The 16,982-nt window shown below is 37.8% G+C and overlaps 1 protein-coding gene across 4 annotated transcripts in view; it reads right to left on the reverse strand.

The window, feature by feature from the left end:
* Positions 1–1,511: 1,511 nt before the first annotated feature.
* LOC307219870 (transcription elongation factor A protein 1) overlaps positions 1,512–16,982 on the reverse strand; it is a 40,474-nt gene continuing 25,003 nt past the window's right edge. For 3 of the 4 annotated variants that reach the window (XM_079983398.1, XM_079983394.1, XM_079983396.1), the window contains 8 exons: positions 14,149–14,254; positions 12,745–12,832; positions 9,342–9,490; positions 8,192–8,248; positions 7,021–7,175; positions 6,113–6,259; positions 2,692–2,763; positions 1,512–1,790 (listed from right to left, as the gene is read on the reverse strand). In XM_079983398.1, the coding sequence (XP_079839524.1) occupies positions 1,782–1,790; positions 2,692–2,763; positions 6,113–6,259; positions 7,021–7,175; positions 8,192–8,248; positions 9,342–9,490; positions 12,745–12,832; positions 14,149–14,254 (783 nt within the window). In that variant the 3' untranslated portion in view covers positions 1,512–1,781. The remainder of the gene's footprint in view (positions 1,791–2,691; positions 2,764–6,112; positions 6,260–7,020; positions 7,176–8,191; positions 8,249–9,341; positions 9,491–12,744; positions 12,833–14,148; positions 14,255–16,982) is intronic. The other variant, XM_079983395.1, reaches the window with a different exon arrangement.

The raw sequence follows: 16,982 nt of genomic DNA on the forward strand, positions 1-16,982 counted from the left end.
AAACATGTATATGCTTAAGTACTGTCTGTCACACACACACACACACACACACACACAGAGCACACAGGACATAACAAAGATAATCAGATACTGGGGACAAACCAATAGTGTTTATCAGAGGTATACTATCTTTGAACATGGAGCTTGTCCCTTACCCACCATGAATGTTCCTAATCTTTAACCTAGTAGCCAATCATTATTAAGAAAGATCTTCAAGTTTCTCCAGCAGTTCAGCTGAAGAGAAATAGTTTTTTATGATGAATAGTCAGATGAGTCTTTTCAGCTATTAGAGATGCTGCTAAAAAAGCTACACGTGCAATTTCTCATATGGATCAATATAGGTTACTTGTATGAACAATTAGAATTCTAACTCAAAATTAGATTTAATAAATGTTTAAAGCACAGTTATAATTTGGCATCAAAAAAGAGTCACCAAAATAAAATTAACAATCTGAGGAGAGTGTGCTAATATTTAGAATTAAGATTTTAAGTGCTATAAAAAATGATGAGACAGAAATTAGCACCATGTACCGTATATTATAAACATATGTCAAATGAGCAAGTTAATGAGTTATGCTACTGAGAAATGTTACTTTTGATTACTTGAGTATCCTATTCTCTTCAGTCAACATGGCGACATGGAATAGTACCCAAAAAATGAATTCTGCAGTAAATGAAGTCAAAGTTTGTCATGTTGCTCTTATTGTGAATATGAAAATGAAAAATATTCAGTTATCCATTCCATGTCAGTTTTTTATCTTCTGAAGCCATGTTTAGTAAAACTCACGTTCTAATAGATTTGTATACTATACCAAAATATAAATGATTGTAAGAACTTTGCTTTTCAGTATTTCCCTAACAGTCAGAGAAATATTCTAACAAAATGCCACCCAAACAGGTGGTGAAAAACTATAGTTTTATTTTTGACCTCAGGTCTAAGAAATCAGCAACTCTACATGTAAAAAGAGCTGGTCATTAAGAGTTCACAAGAACTAATACCACTATAAATTTGCAAAGATTAGCTTTACATCTTCAGGTAGGCAGCATACTACAGAGCATCTTTGTTCATTTATAGAATATAAAAATGAAACTAAACAGTAAATTCAAATCAACCATTAAGGAATTTCTCTAGAACTAAATATAATATAATAAAGCACATGCTTCAAGACTGCACATTAAACTGGATAGAGCAATGCAAGTTTCAAAAACATAAAACGTTTGATTATCTAATAGGAGGTGTGTGTGTGTTACAAATAATCAGATTTTTAAATGAAGAATTGAGGGCCACTGAAAAAATGTTTTATGCAGTCTAGTCACCCACACAAATTATAGTTTATTATGAGAGTATAAAGCAAAACTATTTGATCTAACACACCAAAATGGTTAAAAAGGAATGTACTATTAAATATGAATTTTATTCTACAAGAAAAAAAAATCAGCTGGATATGCCAAATGCAGAGATATACAACTCTTTGTTCACAAAGTTAAGAAAAAAAGCAGTTACCCAAATGTCATTGATAAAAGTTTAATGTAGACTTGCTTATAAAAATGGGGTGGGGGGAGGGTATCGAAATTACACCATACAATTGAGCTTCCTGGCTCTACAGACTATTAACTACAGGATGGCTGTGTCAAAATCCAAAATTTAACTTCAGAGATGTCTGCATGAAAGGAAAAGGAAAGCGAAAAACTTTTGCAGGAATCTAGATGCTTGACCTAGTTCTTAAAGCTAATTATAAAATCATCTTTCATACTGGTCCAGATTTCAAGAATTTCTTCTTCTAGCAGAACTGTCAAAATAAAAGAAATATTTATGAGTTATATGCATATAATATCACCAGTGAGAGAAAGCAAATGAAGATCCTACATTTTGTTCATATTCTTAACAAGCATGGTAGCAGAACTTTCATTCACCCATTTCCACCCCCAAAGTGTCAACACTGATCAGCAGAAAGTACATGAAAACCCTAATTGCTAGGGTGTTATATGTGGGGAAAAAACCCTGCAGATTGTGCTGATGTTCAAATGGTGCGTGTGTCACTTCTCACTTGAAAAGTTAAGCTAGTAAAAAATACGGGGGGTGGGGTGAAAGCATAAAACATGGTATGTGTACATTCCTTCCCAATCCATATGAAATCTCACCAAAGCAGTGCAACTTAATTCTGAGTGAACAAACTTGAGAGTAAGTTCTATTGAAACCAATGGGACTTCTCAGTAAACATGTATAAGATCAGGCTGTCATTTCTAGCTTTCTGCTGTTCTCTCTACCTGAGTGCCTCTTTACCTCTCAAGCAGAGGTAGGCGGAAATTTTTAATGTTTGATTCTGTATTGGTATTATTATTATTATTATTATTATTATTATTATTATTATTATATAAGCAATTCAATGTTGCAAAGGGCATGGGATGATTTCTGGGTTAATATAGCCCCCCTTCTACAGTCCTACCCCACATGGTGGCCATTTTATTACAGATTTCAGCATCGCTTTTCCAATAGAGGCCAGTGAGACCATATGACTGGGCAATGGATTGGCATCTCAAGCCTCTCTCTTTTTACATCTAGGCTGCAACACTGTTAACTCATAAATAAAGACACATACCCAGAATGAGACAAACACAGTTCTTTCAAAAACCAGGTAATATAACAGAAATTGTTACATAAACAAAACAAACAAGACTTCTTTTTTTTACCTTCCATCTGTTTCCACATTCATTACACACAACAAATGTTGTCATAGGTTCATCAGCACTTCGAGTTTGAACCTAAAAGGGGAGAAAAGAACTCCAAGCATAAACTGACTAATATTATGCTACACAATTTGTTTATGCATTACTGCTTCTGCATATTTATTTGGAAACAAGACTCACTGTGTTCAGTACAGCTTACTTTCTGTATGTGTGTTAAGACCACAGTCCAATTCTCATTTTTAACCCAATATTTACCTGTGAGTAAAGACTAAGAGGGTGGAATAGAGGGACAATCTCCCTCTTCAACTTCTTTGCCCATCTCTTTTCTCACCCACTCCATTTGTCATTCTCTTCTTCTACTCAGTGCCCTAATATATAATTTCCCAGCCTCTATTCATCTTTTGATAGCTGGAAGCAGATGGCACTGTTTTCTTGCAGAAGCTCCTTTTGAGTGACACATCTTATTTGCCCCAATGTGGGTGGAGAAGGAGTAAGGAGCTAAAGGGCCACTGAAAGAACAAGAAGCAAAAACGGTATGCTATAGTATACCCCAGCCTTGGGTAGAGATGGGAAGGCCTGAAAAAAATATGGGAAAATGGGTGGGGGGGACACACCAGTTTTTTCTGGTTTTTTCCAAAGCCCTTTTTCCCCAGAAAAATTTAGTTTGATATAGTTTGAATATTCCACACACTCCCCCCCCAACTTTTCCTGGGGAAAAAATGGCTTTGGAAAAAAACAGGGAGGAAAACCTGTCCCCGCACCCAACTTTTCTGTTTTTTTTCCAGGCCTTCCAGCGCTCACACTTTGGAGCTCCCTGCCAACTGACACCAGGCAGGTGTTCTCACTATACTCTTTCCGGCAACTGCTCAAAAAATTTTTGTTAGGGCCAGCCCATTTGAACACGTAGAAGCTCCATGCAATTTACTTCCTTTTAACCACTGCCGACTTTAATCATCGTTCGAATACTCTTAAAAACCTGCTTTTAACTGTGTTTTATCAATCATTTTAATGTTCTATTGTATATTATTGTAAACTGTTTAGAAGCTCTCTTACCATCATGTGGTTTATAATATATAATAACAAAATCAATTTTAAAAACACACACACGCCTTTTCCTTTCAAACAGAGTTTGAGCCTTAGTGCAACATACTTTTCAGTAACCGGATGTTGGTTACTTCTAGGCCTGGCATGCAAAAAAATTGCATTACGCTTTGCCCTGGCTGTCCTCAAGTAGAGATGGGAAGGCCTGGGAAAAACCCGGAAAAATTGGGGGGGGGGACAGGGCTTTTTCCCTTTTTCCCCCCAAGCCGTTTTTTAGAAGTCCATGAGAAAAATGCAAAGAGGAAGAGGAAGAAAAAATAGAAAATGATAGCAGTAGTTCAGAAAATGAAATAGAATAAACTGCATGTATATGTTGTATTTTCTGTTTCTTTTCTTTTTTTTAAGCACTATTCAAAGGCTAGACCTTCGATGGAGCTTAAATACTTAGGTGGACCTTAACTTTATTTGCTGTTGGTGCTAAGGGGCAAAGCTGATTATTTTTCATGTTGGTAGTTTCTTGCTTTTTTGTTGCTTTTGAGGAAAAGGGGGGTGGTTACCTGTTTTATTGCAAGCACAATACTTTTATATACACTGCATTTCACACAATTTGTAAAACTACTCCACACTGAACTTTTTTCCAATTTTTCCAAAATTTCTATTTTTCCTGAAAAAAAACAGGGGGAAAACATTTTCCCCCCTCATGGCTTCAAAATTTCCAGAAATTTTACATCTCTAGCCTTGAGGGCTGTGTCAGTCCAACTGGCTTTGACTGCACATCATCAGCATAAATCTAAGGGATTGCTGTGGTGGTAGTAGGACAAGGAGGGTTTTTACAGAATATATAAACTTCCCCCCTAAAATTTAATATCAGAAATACTAAGCCTCTCTAAAAGAATCACTTTCTCCACCTTTGGTCCCTACCATGCACTCAGCTCTCACCCCCGGCTCCTAAAAGCTGCCAGCATGCAACAGTAGTCACATCCCGGGAATGGCTTTGACTGGCAGGCTAAGCCAGGTGAGGGTAGCCAATGGGTCTCAAGTCCTTGGTGAGTTAGGGATTTCCCCTGTATGCATGACAGGCTCTGGCAGATTGAGCAGAGACCAATAGTGGGTCCAATGGTCGAGAAGATGGTTTCTGTATGTGCTATCATTCTGGAAAGGTAGCCCATCTAGGAGAAGGAAAATTCTGATCCTAAACCTCCACTGCCTCATGCGTTATCTCCAGGAGAAGAAAGGGCTAAGGAGTAAACCCTACACAAATCTAGAGTGGAGTCTCTAAGATGGTTGGGTGGCACCTAGTATGCCTCCTTCCGGTAACTCCTGCAGCCAAGCTGGTGCCAAATGTATTGCTCTGTCTTCCTTTCGACCAAATCAGTGAGGCTGCAAGAGGTGTCTTCTTGTCTGGACAGCCCAGCACCTCCATATACACTGCCCAAGCTTGTGCCCCGGAGAGGTCACTTTGGTGCTATTAATGCTGTGGTTTGACTTCACCCCCGGAGATGCACTCAACAAAAAATTGATACCAAAAATTATGGAAGTCTGGCCAATGGTGAGAACTGAAAGGAAGTGCAGTCTAACAACATCTGCACAATATGTCCTATCCTTGTTTTAGAGGGACCAACAATTTTCAAGCAGATTTTGAGAGCAAAGGAGGTTGATGAGTAAGGGGAAGATGAAAAGGCCTAATGCATAGCGAGCAACTAATTCACAGTGAGCGTCTCTACCTAAAATAATACCCTCTTGCTTACCTTGACTGATTTCTACTTCCCTCAGCTACTTGATGTATTCAGCTACCCACCCACAAACTAGCCCCAAGGATTCTACTATTCATATTCCATTTTAATGTGAACAGCACTTCATACTCCAAGGCCCAGGCAGCTCCACATATCCATAATATCTTGACCATTTATACTTAATAAATTAAGTAAACGCGTTCCAGTAAAACTGAATCATCAGACAACAGACCCTCTGAGTCACACATTTCTACAAAAATAAAAAATAAAAAACCCTGACATCAGATTATGAGGAGCCTTAGCTGCTTCTACTATTTAACTATTTCAACAAGATCTTAAAAAAAAAAATTGTAAGGATAACAAAAATACCACCTGTAAACACATATACATTTATGGCTACAACCAAAATATCTAGATTTACTGCTGTTACTCCAAAAAAATTGGATGCTCTCAAGTCCATTCAAACTTTGACCATCATACACTCATGTTGTTATTTACCCAAGTACACACACACTGTACACTCCACTGTCTAACCACAATCGGCACTGCTTTCACTGCTCAGATATGGAATCTTTCATAAGCAAGTCCTGCTAATGGTGAATGTGGTGAGGTTATGAAGGCAAAATGTTAGAGAATATCACTTGCCATACCTGGGTGTAAGTACAATTCTTCTTTTTACATTTACCACATGTAAAGAGATCGGTTGGAGTTCCTCCTGTTTTAGCCATTTGATGCTCTCTTATGGCTTCTTTGGTAAGATTTTTTCTCATCTCTTTCAGTTCATCACTTGCCATCTCCTGTGGTAAGGGTACACAGAGAGATGATGAAATAGGCTTTAAAATATTTGTATTGTACTTACAACTTTCAAATACAAATTAAAGGTTACTTATTGTGTAGTGTGTGGTATCCAACAGTGTCTGTCTGCTGATGGAAGGAATCTGCCATAAGAAAGGAGGGAGGCAATTTTTGGCTCCCTGTGCCCCATCTGGAGTGCTCAGCTCCATGAGAATTATCCTATATGTTGCACAAGATCACAAGATTCCATTTTGCCTCCCATGTTTTGGGGGCACCAATATGCAGTTGCTAGGACTGATAGTGTATAATTTTGAAATGGTGCCATTGTTATGCAGATGGCATCCAACCTCATTCTTCATCTTTAAAAAATCCATAAAGAGACATGGTACGTCTGAGCAAGTGCTTAGCTGCTGTTAGAGGGTGGATTAGGGAGGACAGATTTAAGGTGAATCCAGACTGCACACAGGTAGTTGCTAGTGGATCTTACTACTTCAGGGAGGATTTAACCCATTTGGAGAGAACTAAAAACATACGTTTACATTAATGCTTTCCGGAAGATAAGCCACACATAAAAGACAACGTTCCTTTGCCTACTCAATCCCAACATGCAGACAGTATAGCTAAGGTTTTGTATTCAAACAGCACTGCTTGCTGCTAACATTTTTAGTACATCAAAGTATTTTGTTTCCAAAATATCCAGCTCTTAGCTGAATGGAATTACACTCAAATCTTAACCATGAAAATCAAAGAATGAGCTACTTACCTCTGCTGTCATTTTAGCAAACCTGTCAGGAGGTATATTCCCACATAAAACATTTTTCCTTAGATTAGGATTCTTAGTGTCCTTAAGATTTGCTATCCTGCTGCGTACCCTATTTTTGTATTTCATGTCTGTATTTTTTAGTTCTTGAAATATAGGTGCTTATGAGTTAAGGACAACACTTAGGAATAGCACAACACTGCATTCCATTCTTTTATGAACATTTCACCAAAGCTAGCCCTGCATCTACATCTATTCTTTTCTTTGAACTGACAAGAGCTTCTTAAAAATACAATACTAGCCTGCTGAGACTGAAGATGAATGTTAGAACACATGGCGAATATACAGTAATCTTAGTCCAGGAATGTAATCTTAGCACAGCAAAGTTTACCACAAATCTGCAGATACTAGGCAAAGGTTCAAAGGATGCTTCTGCACAGCTGCTTCACTGAAATGAATAAAATTTGCAGAAGGCGAGTGCTTGGCAAACTGCACCCTTTACAAAGTCACAACTATGGAATGCCCTGCCTGGCACCTAATTAATGTTATTTAGTACCAGGCAAAATCCTTTCTGATCTCTCATACCTTTTAAGGTTTTAACATCAATTATTTTAAATTTCTTGATTTAATTCAGCATTCCTTTAGTTTTTTATGTGTTGCTATTCTCTTATTTGCTGCTTGATAATCGGCTTTAGCAGCATTTTATAACTGCTTAATGTTTGTATATTTGTTTTTGTGCATCTCATAGTGCTTTTAATGTATCTGTTTTTCCTTTTGCCAGTGCCTAGAGAACACATGTCATTTGGCATTTATTAAGTATAATATATAAGATTTCATTTTAATATGTTCATTTTTTTATGCTGTGTTATCTTTAGGCTTTATATAACGCTTTATAAAACTAAAAAGAAGAGGTCATTGTTCCAGCAGGCTTTTACTCAATAGTATAAAAACTGTCACAAGAGTTGGCTAACATAGTTAACTATATTGCCTTCTGCATTCAAGGTGGTTGCTAAAAAGAATTAAAAGTCTCAATTAACAATAAAGACAATCACAAACAATTAGAGGCACCTGTGGAGCACAAAAGTCACAAAATATTTTAAAAGGAAGCTAAGAGTTAGCATCAGCCTAGTGAACCAAAATAATGGTAAAAAACTGATTGGACAGATAAGGATATCTTCTTCAATCTGAGAACCCAGCTCTTCCTCATCAGCACCAATAGCAATATAATCATCTGAAAGAGAAAGTGAGTTGTATGACTATTAATATGTATTAAAACATTTATTCAACACATTTCTCTATCACCCTTTATCAAAATTTCTTCTAGAACACTTAATGTGATTCTTTTGTCCCATCTTTGTGCCTACTGTCTAACACAGTAAGTGCAACAAGAGATGCTTTGTGATGCTGCATTCACATCAGCCATTTTGTGAACTCTTATTTGGGTTAATGAACAACTCTCAGGTTGTTAATTGGACCTGGTGACTTCTTAATTTTTAATTTAGCAACCTCTACATCTCTCTAGGTCCTCAGATGCTCCCTCCAAAAAGCAGTCCATACATGCTCATCTGTCCAATATCCTTGAGTGAAAACAAAATTTAGATTCTCTTTAATCTTCCCCACTAGAAAACATTTCACTCCTTTGTTGTCAAGTGTTTGAGCAGCCTTCCTTAATAGGATCCTGCTGATAATATATTTTCTTGTGTAATGCTTCCATTAGAAACAGTCCTTCTGTAGCTGAATACAACTTCAGCTTGTGAAGAGAAGCTTTGGATCAACTATGCAGAAGAGGATGAGTGGAGGGGGACATTCCTACCCCTCCTTGCCCTGCCAACCCCAACAGCCTATCCCCAAAAAGCCTCCAGCTCTGAGAAGATGCCTCTGCCTGCTCTTCTGTGATTTCTCCCTTTTCCTCTCAGTCTCCTCCATCACAGCCCAACCTATTAATAAAAATTCCCAGGTGGTTTCAGGAGGTTCTGGAGTCTGGCATGGAGAGGCAAGAAAATTACTCTTTCCCATCTCCTTTCTGTGGGTGGATCTCTAGACCCAACTCATAAAACTTCAGAATTAAGCATTCCTAACACAGGGTGAAACCACAGCAATCAGAGAAGGCTCTCTGAGAAGAATACAGTATTATATGAAGGCTTGTCACAAAGAGAATTACTTGCTTCCAATGGACATATATGCTAGGGGTTAGTTATATTCATCTATCAAAAAACTACCTTACCACTCACACTGCAAAATAGCCTTACAACTACAAATGCAAGTAATACTAGAGAGGAAATGTCAAGCTGGATGACCTGTAAAGGTGATAGTGCAATCCTTACCTCCTGTTTTGAGAGCCGCCGCTAACATTTCTCGGCATTTCATCCGTACAGAATCTGATGTGCTTGGAGCTCGGGGAAAGGTGGAAATAAATGATTCTGAGGAAGCATTAGCTTCTTCTTTCTTACTGCTTGAGTTGGTGCTGCAACTGCTAAACAAAGAAAAATATTTTTAAAATATAGTTTCATTGTATTTCTGCAATGTAACTGGTCTTTGGTCAGTTTCTCTTTCTCTCTTTTTTTAAGTATTTTTATTGATTAAAGCTGCTTTCATCATATGCCAAAAATATAAAGAGAAAAAAGAGGAAATATTAAATATTAAAATGTAAATAGTAATAACAATGGAAATAATAAAAACCATCACTGTACAGAGTTGCATCTAAAATATGAAACAGAGGTTGGGGCATAGCTAAGTACAGATACCAAAAAATAAAATAAAAATAAAAATTCAGTATTACATAAAGCAATTATTAAGGCAGTTTCATTACTGATCACCCTTTAGCACTAATTATATGCTAGCCAAAATATTAGAAATTGCTTACATATTTTTATACTCTAATCTGAATAGAAATAAGAGGTGGCATTTGACACAGTTCCAGAGAAAATCTTGTTTTTTAAGGCCTCAATCAACCTTGTTAAAAGTTAAGTAATGGCTGTGTTTTGACTTATCATGAATGAGCAGTATGCTACTCACTTTCGCTCCTCTCCTCCCTGGCAAAAGCAACTAACACAAGCCTTGGCTTAGCATCAGTTTAAATCATTGCTCATGGTTTGTTTCTCTCCAAAGCACAACTTGAAGGCAAATGTCAATTTGGGCTTCCCAATCACTAGTATTGGTTCAGATGCCATGGTGGGTAGGCCAAGGCTTATGGTTTGTTGATCCTGCTCATGCTAGAAGAGGAGTGCAGCAGGAGTGCTTCAGCAGCAACTGGTTATTTACCATGTCACCTGTGTTAAGTCACAAATAAAAATGAAAGACAGCACTACCTAACATCTGAGATGTTCTAGTTTGACCTACTGAAAAGAAAATGACACCAAACACACAAATTATAGCTGACATAACTGCAAAGAACATTGCTAGACTCCACTGCGCTCACACAAGTAGCAGAAAAGTGACTAGATGTATTCATTTTGGAATTTATGCTGTTTTAAATTATAGCACAAGACAAAATCTACATTATTGGCTGTGTTCCAATACAAACTCCCACAGTTCTCATAGTTGCTGTGTCAAATATCAAGATATTATATTGTGTAATTCTCATGCAAGAAGTAAACTAAGGTATAAACAGGGTAGGGTCTGTGGCAGCCCTTACCTACCTGGTGCTCTCTAAATGTTATGGCTACATCACCCATCACTGCCAACCAGCATGGCCACACTAGCTAGGGCTGATACAATCTGGAGGACATCAGTTTGGTGAAGAATGGCCTATAGTCAGTTCATAACCTTTGCTATATGGCTCAGGATTTTTGCTTTCCCTAGTATTAAATGCATCTGCAAAATACATGGGAAAACAAATCCCCCTCTCACAATGAATTTCTGTTATTTGAGACTCCCAGAAAGCATTGTTAAACCTTAGGATGGCCCCCTTTCTGGAGCAAACAGGCAGAGTCAACATCTTCAATTGCTTTTCCACAGAAAGGCTTGCTTTACTCCCTCCGACCATAGAAAACACTACCCCTCCACTCCTTAAAGGTAAAGGTAAAGGTAAAGGTAAAGGTACCCCTGCCCGTACGGGCCAGTCTTGACAGACTCTGGGGTTGTGCGCCCATCTCACTTAAGAGGCCAGGGGCCAGCGCTGTCCGGAGACACTTCCGGGTCACGTGGCCAGCGTGACATCGCTGCTCTGGCGAGCCAGAGCCGCACACGGAAACGCCGTTTACCTTCCCGCTGGTAAGCGGTCCCTATTTATCTACTTGCACTCGGAGGTGCTTTCGAACTGCTAGGTTGGCAGGCGCTGGGACCGAGCAGCGGGAGCGCACCCCGCCGCAGGGATTCGAACCGCCGACCTTTCGATCGGCAAGCCCTAGGCGCTGAGGCTTTAACCCACAGCGCCACCTGCGTCCCCCCCTCCACTCCTTACTAGAATATAAACTATACTCTTGACTGACAATAAAACTGCAATTAAAAAGGTAAAGAACAAAAGGGGGCACTGGAAACTTCCCAAGAGGCACTCTTCACCACTCTCACATGTGTAGTGAAGCAGAACCCCTGAAAAGTTCCATGTACTGGTCCTGAAAGAAAGAGAAGGGTAGAACGCCCTTTGGGAGTCCCAGAAAAGAGCAAGTCCCGGTAAGAAAATTTCTGTTTTCTCTTCTGGTTCCTGGAGGGCATTCCTCAACCCTGGGATGTTGCAGTGTGATAGTATTTCAGGATGATCTTTCTTGCAGACCAGCAGCTTACTGTACTATAACTTTTTGCACAACCCCACCTATCAAAGATTGTCTGCAAATACATATATTATAATGCTTTCTAAATGTATTATAGTTGTTGTCTTACAGACATTTTTAATGAGAAAATTACCCTGGAATGTTGCTAATGCAGACACCCTCACCAAGACTGCACTGTGAAAGTGGAAAGTTCCAAGGATGAACTTCTGAATTGTGACATGGCCTCTCTAATGCATGTGTCTAAACCTGCACTGGAGCTGGGTCTATTTCCCCTGTCTTTTGTAAGGGAATTTAACTTTAGACTAGGCATAAGAAGCTCTGTCTGAGACAGATGGATAAGCCCATTTGATTGCCTAGGAGACCTTCACTCAGTTCATAAATCTGGGGAGAAGATCCCTTCCCAGTGAGATCAGGAAAGGAGTGGTGAGGTACTCACCCACTCTATTTCACATCGCCTGTTTGTCTGGTGCCAAAAACATGCTGTGCAGGATGGGATCCTCTAGGCCTTCCCATTTCATCTCACTTGGAACTGCTTGGTTGTGAGGCATAGTGCTGAAAGGCTCATCTTCCAGGCATTTGAGTGTCTGACTGAGTGGTCATGCTTTGTCCCCTACCTGCCTGATATGAAAGTGGAGGGAGTCAGGACAAACATGAACACCTGCTGTGGCACCAAGGTGCCCTTTCCAGTAGCTGCAGCATTCTCGGCAGCTGTGGCAGAGCTGTGGCTCATTGGTGACACTACTTCCTGCAGGAAAGTTCCTCTGGAAACCACCAGCCTAGCTATGTGCTCCCTGTGACCATATGGTTTCCAGAGCTCCCTTTCTAGTACATGTCGGTCAAAGATGGGAAGGTGGAAAGGGGGTGCAAGAACTTGAGAAACCAAAAATGTATGAAGGTTGGGTTTTTAGGAGCTCTAACTTAACCCAACCACTAGGAGGCAGGGCAGTCCATTTCCCTGAATAAGCACAGAAGATGTTGACCCTGACCAACTGCTTATCACCAAAGGTGGAAGACATACCTTTCTTCTCTTGCTTCAGGACTGTTTTGTGATGAAGAAGCTGCTTCTTTTTTCTTTTCTTCAGAATCCTTATCATTTGCTGGTCCATCTGAAATATATATTTATAAATATATACATACACAGACAATATGTATCATTTATAGAGCAAAGTGTAAGTACTTAATATATGTTATCTCAGTAATTCATTCAACTACCCTACAAGCTAAGTCACCTAAAGCACAGAAAGCAAGGTTCCAAAATAAAGAAATAGTAGGCAGTTTAATAAAGTTTCTATATCAGTAAAGTACTTTCTTGTAAGAGCAAGTATGCACTTTATTGGATAATAATGATAACAACAACAACAACAACAACAACAATAATAATAATAACAATAATAATAATAATATATTATTATTATTATTTATACCCTGCCCATCTGGCTGGGTTTCCCCAGCCACTCTGGGCGGCTTCCAACAAAACACTAAAATACAATAACCCACAATTTGGCCCACAGATGTCATAATCTCAAATCACTGTGAAGGTTTGTCAATGCTAATCTATGGGTGCTGCTATTCATGCAGTATGGGTGGAGGGCACAGAGAAGATCAATGACATTCATATAATATAGTGACCTAACCCAAGACAGAACAAGAATATGAAGAGAATAAAGACTCTGAGTCAAGGCTGTAGTATACATGCCTATTTCATCAACTCAGAGGAAAAGGGTAATCTTAATCATGTATTTTATATAATCTAGATGAACAATTATAGATTTACATTGTAAATGAAGCATGAAAATATCTTCTATATCTAGACTATTTTTAAGATGCTGAATGGTCATATTTTATATACTCTTAATTTGTGCTCTACAATTTTAGTGAGAAACTTATATTTTGATTGATATAACCAATGTGTTATATATATATCTTGCAAATAATATAAGAAATTTGCCTGCTCTTAATTGTTTTCACATTCCTCAATTTATTTATTTATTTTTGGAATAACTGCTTTTTACAAACTATCCACTATTGGTTTCTACAAAACAGTCTAATGTGCAACTATACATCAATCTATATCTATATCTATATCTAGTATTATTTTCCTATTGTGCAATCTTTCCAAATCGTCCAATGAAAACCTCACTGATACTGTAGAGCATTCTCAATAACACCCAGCCTCCACATTCCACCCACAACCATGTCCACCACCCAGAACAACCAATTTGTTGCCAGGTTGTTTGTACTGCTTGCCCCATTGTAGTGGAAATATCTGTCCTCTACTAAAAAGACAAAAGGAAGTTCAAAATGAAGCGATGGTTCATGTATCAGAGTTAGTTGGTTTTGCAAGAATGACAGAAACAGACAGAAATCTATTATTCTGTATATTAATCTGGAAGTTGTAGAAGGGGGAAAAACATAGTTATACCTAATAACTTCTTCCACGACTTAATGAGAGATTTTGCTAAGGATGTAACTTCTTCATCTGTGCTTTGCTTGCGTATTGCATTCACTGACATTCCAATTCTTGTAGACTGAAACCAAGCACAAGTATCAACATTTAAAAGCAGGTATTTATATAATATTTAGAACCACTACAAAGATTTCAAATACAATTGAGAGAATACAAAACTGCATGAAGTCATCAGATACTGGGCAAAAACAGCAAATGATTTCCAAAGTAATTTAGTAATTTAATTTTTTTTTAAGCCACAGCCAAATATTCTATTTTTTCTATTTAAGAATTCTCCACATATGCAAGAACTGGCATTAAAGTACTGTTTGCAGTGTTGAGATCCAAGGGAGGTTAGCTAATATTCTTGCCTCTAGGGCTTTCACCCTCTCTCTCTTTAATTAAGATCCTCTTCAACAACTACCTGGTTAATTAACAAGCATGTCTTTAAGAGAAGCAGAATTGCATGTTTTGCACTCCTTGCTGCTAGCCTTCGAGGGAAATTATTTTAAGAGAATCTGGTTTACTGCAAGGAGAAAGCCTTGATGGAAGCTGAGTTTTATCTGAAATTGTTTTTTAAATTGTTTTCTAATTGTCAGAAACTGCTGGTTTTAGATTGTATATACATCCCTGTTGAATATGGAGATAGTTTTAAGTATTATGGAGGCAGGTTGATCATAAGTAACTTGACAATACGGTTCTAGAACAGAATCTGTTATAAGGCAATACATTAGGCAAGTGCTTTGAGTACACCTAGCTCAAACATATCCTGTCAGATACCTTCTAAGCGAAAACTGTTAAGTGTGATTTCTAAACTTAGCAAAGGCTTATAGATCTAGATGATTTATAGATTTTTATAACTACTTGAGCCAAAGTCTTCACACTAAGAGTTATGAACTCATAAGCAAATCTTTTTCCTTCAAAGAAAATACACACACCGAATATGGATAAAGTCCCTCTTCAGTGCAAAATTACAAACAATATCTTTCTTTGCAAGGACCTCAAACTATGGGATAAATAGTTTAACAATCCACTTTTAAGTCTTATCAATGAATACTTTTTATGCTACTATACTTTTACATAACAACTGAATATTTTTTTTTAATCCAATATGACTTCTGTAACAATAACTTCCAGGTTTAATGTGAGCATGGCTAGATGACTGAACGATACAAGTTACAAATAAACTTTCATTATAATTTTCAAAAATTATATTTTCTCCACTTATAACTGCTTGCCTTAACTGATCTGAAAACCATGGGATTGGAAAAAGAAAAAAAACCTAAGGACTACCAAGATTTATCTCTCGTGGTTTTGTTTTTTAATCACATTTTATTAATCAGCTTCACTTGTACAGTACTCCAGTCAAGCAGTGTTAAGAGTACTACTGCCATCTACAGTTCAGAGAGAGGGAGGGAGGGAGAGAGGGAGGGAGGGAGGGAGGGAGGATGAAAATTGAACAAACTAGGCATAATGTGCATTTGCTACAAAAAAAAATATTTTTGTTTAATCATATTTTCAGACTGCAACTCTTATTAAATTGGTTCCATTTTAATCCTATTCCAACTCTAAAAGCAAGTTCAAGCATAAACAAAGTTCAGCACCAAATAAAGTAAAAATTAAGTCTAGTAATGGTGAGCTTGCATATATGGTGTTAAAGAAGGATAGAACCTTTTTTATGTACGCTACTGCAGCAGCAAGAATACTCATCGCAAAACACTGGAAGACACAAGATCTACCCACCTTGGAAGAATGGCAGATACAAGTAATAGACTATATGGAATTGGCAGAAATGACCGGCAGAATCCGAGATCAAGGAGAAGAGTTGGTGGAAGAAGATTGGAAGAAGTTCAAAGTTTATCTACAAAATCATTGTAAAATTTATGAGTGCTAAGGGCAGTGTAAATGAAATGATGGGGTTCCAGTGATTAGGATAAGGAAGAGTATAAAGGGAAAGATAAAGGATAAAACGAATTTGAATGAGCTTGCTGAAAAAACTTTTAAAGTGGAATACAAGAGGGGAAGGCGGGAGGAAGCAAGGAAAATAAGGTTTTGAAGACTATTAGAATGAACCAGAGTTCTCTTTTAATGTTTCTTCTATTATTATGTTGAATCTTTTGTATGTTTTTGTTTTTTTATGTTTTTTTTGATATTGTTTGTATTTCTGATGTTTGTTGTTTGTTGTTTCGAAGTTTGTTATATTTTGTGAAACTTAATAAATATTATTAAAAAAAAAAAAAAGCTTGCATATATGTAGTATAGTACAGGTCTCCTTATACATGTTTTTAAAAGCCTCTTGTCTGTTTGCCTCTGGCAAGAAAGAATTGCCTCCAATGCAGCAGGAAAGGTTTTTGCAAGTTTGTCCCAGGCTGGTGAAAGCTAAATAAAGAAAATTCACATCCTGAATTTCTATTGTAAGATGTGATAATATGCTTGCCATACATTTTTATCAGGGGAATTTGGAATGCATGTACAGTGGTACCTCGGGTTACATATGCTTCAGGTTACAGACTCTGCTAACCCAGAAACAGTACCTCGGGTTAAGAACTTTGCTTCAGGATGAGAACAGAAATCGTGCAGTGGTGGTGCAGCAGCAGCGAGAGACCCCATTAGCTAAAGTCGTGCTTCAGGTTAAGAACAGTTTCAGGATAAGAACGGACCTCCGGAACGAATTAAGTATGTAACCAGAGGTACCACAGTATATTGATGTTCAGCTTTCTACTTAAAGAGTAACATTTCTGATACCCAGGGATAATCAGTCATAGAGATTCAAGTACCTTTTATATGCAATAAATATGCAACAGCAAAGT

This window comes from Podarcis cretensis (genome assembly GCF_951804945.1).
Source record: "Podarcis cretensis genome assembly, chromosome: 7".
Lineage (NCBI taxonomy): Eukaryota > Metazoa > Chordata > Lepidosauria > Squamata > Lacertidae > Podarcis > Podarcis cretensis.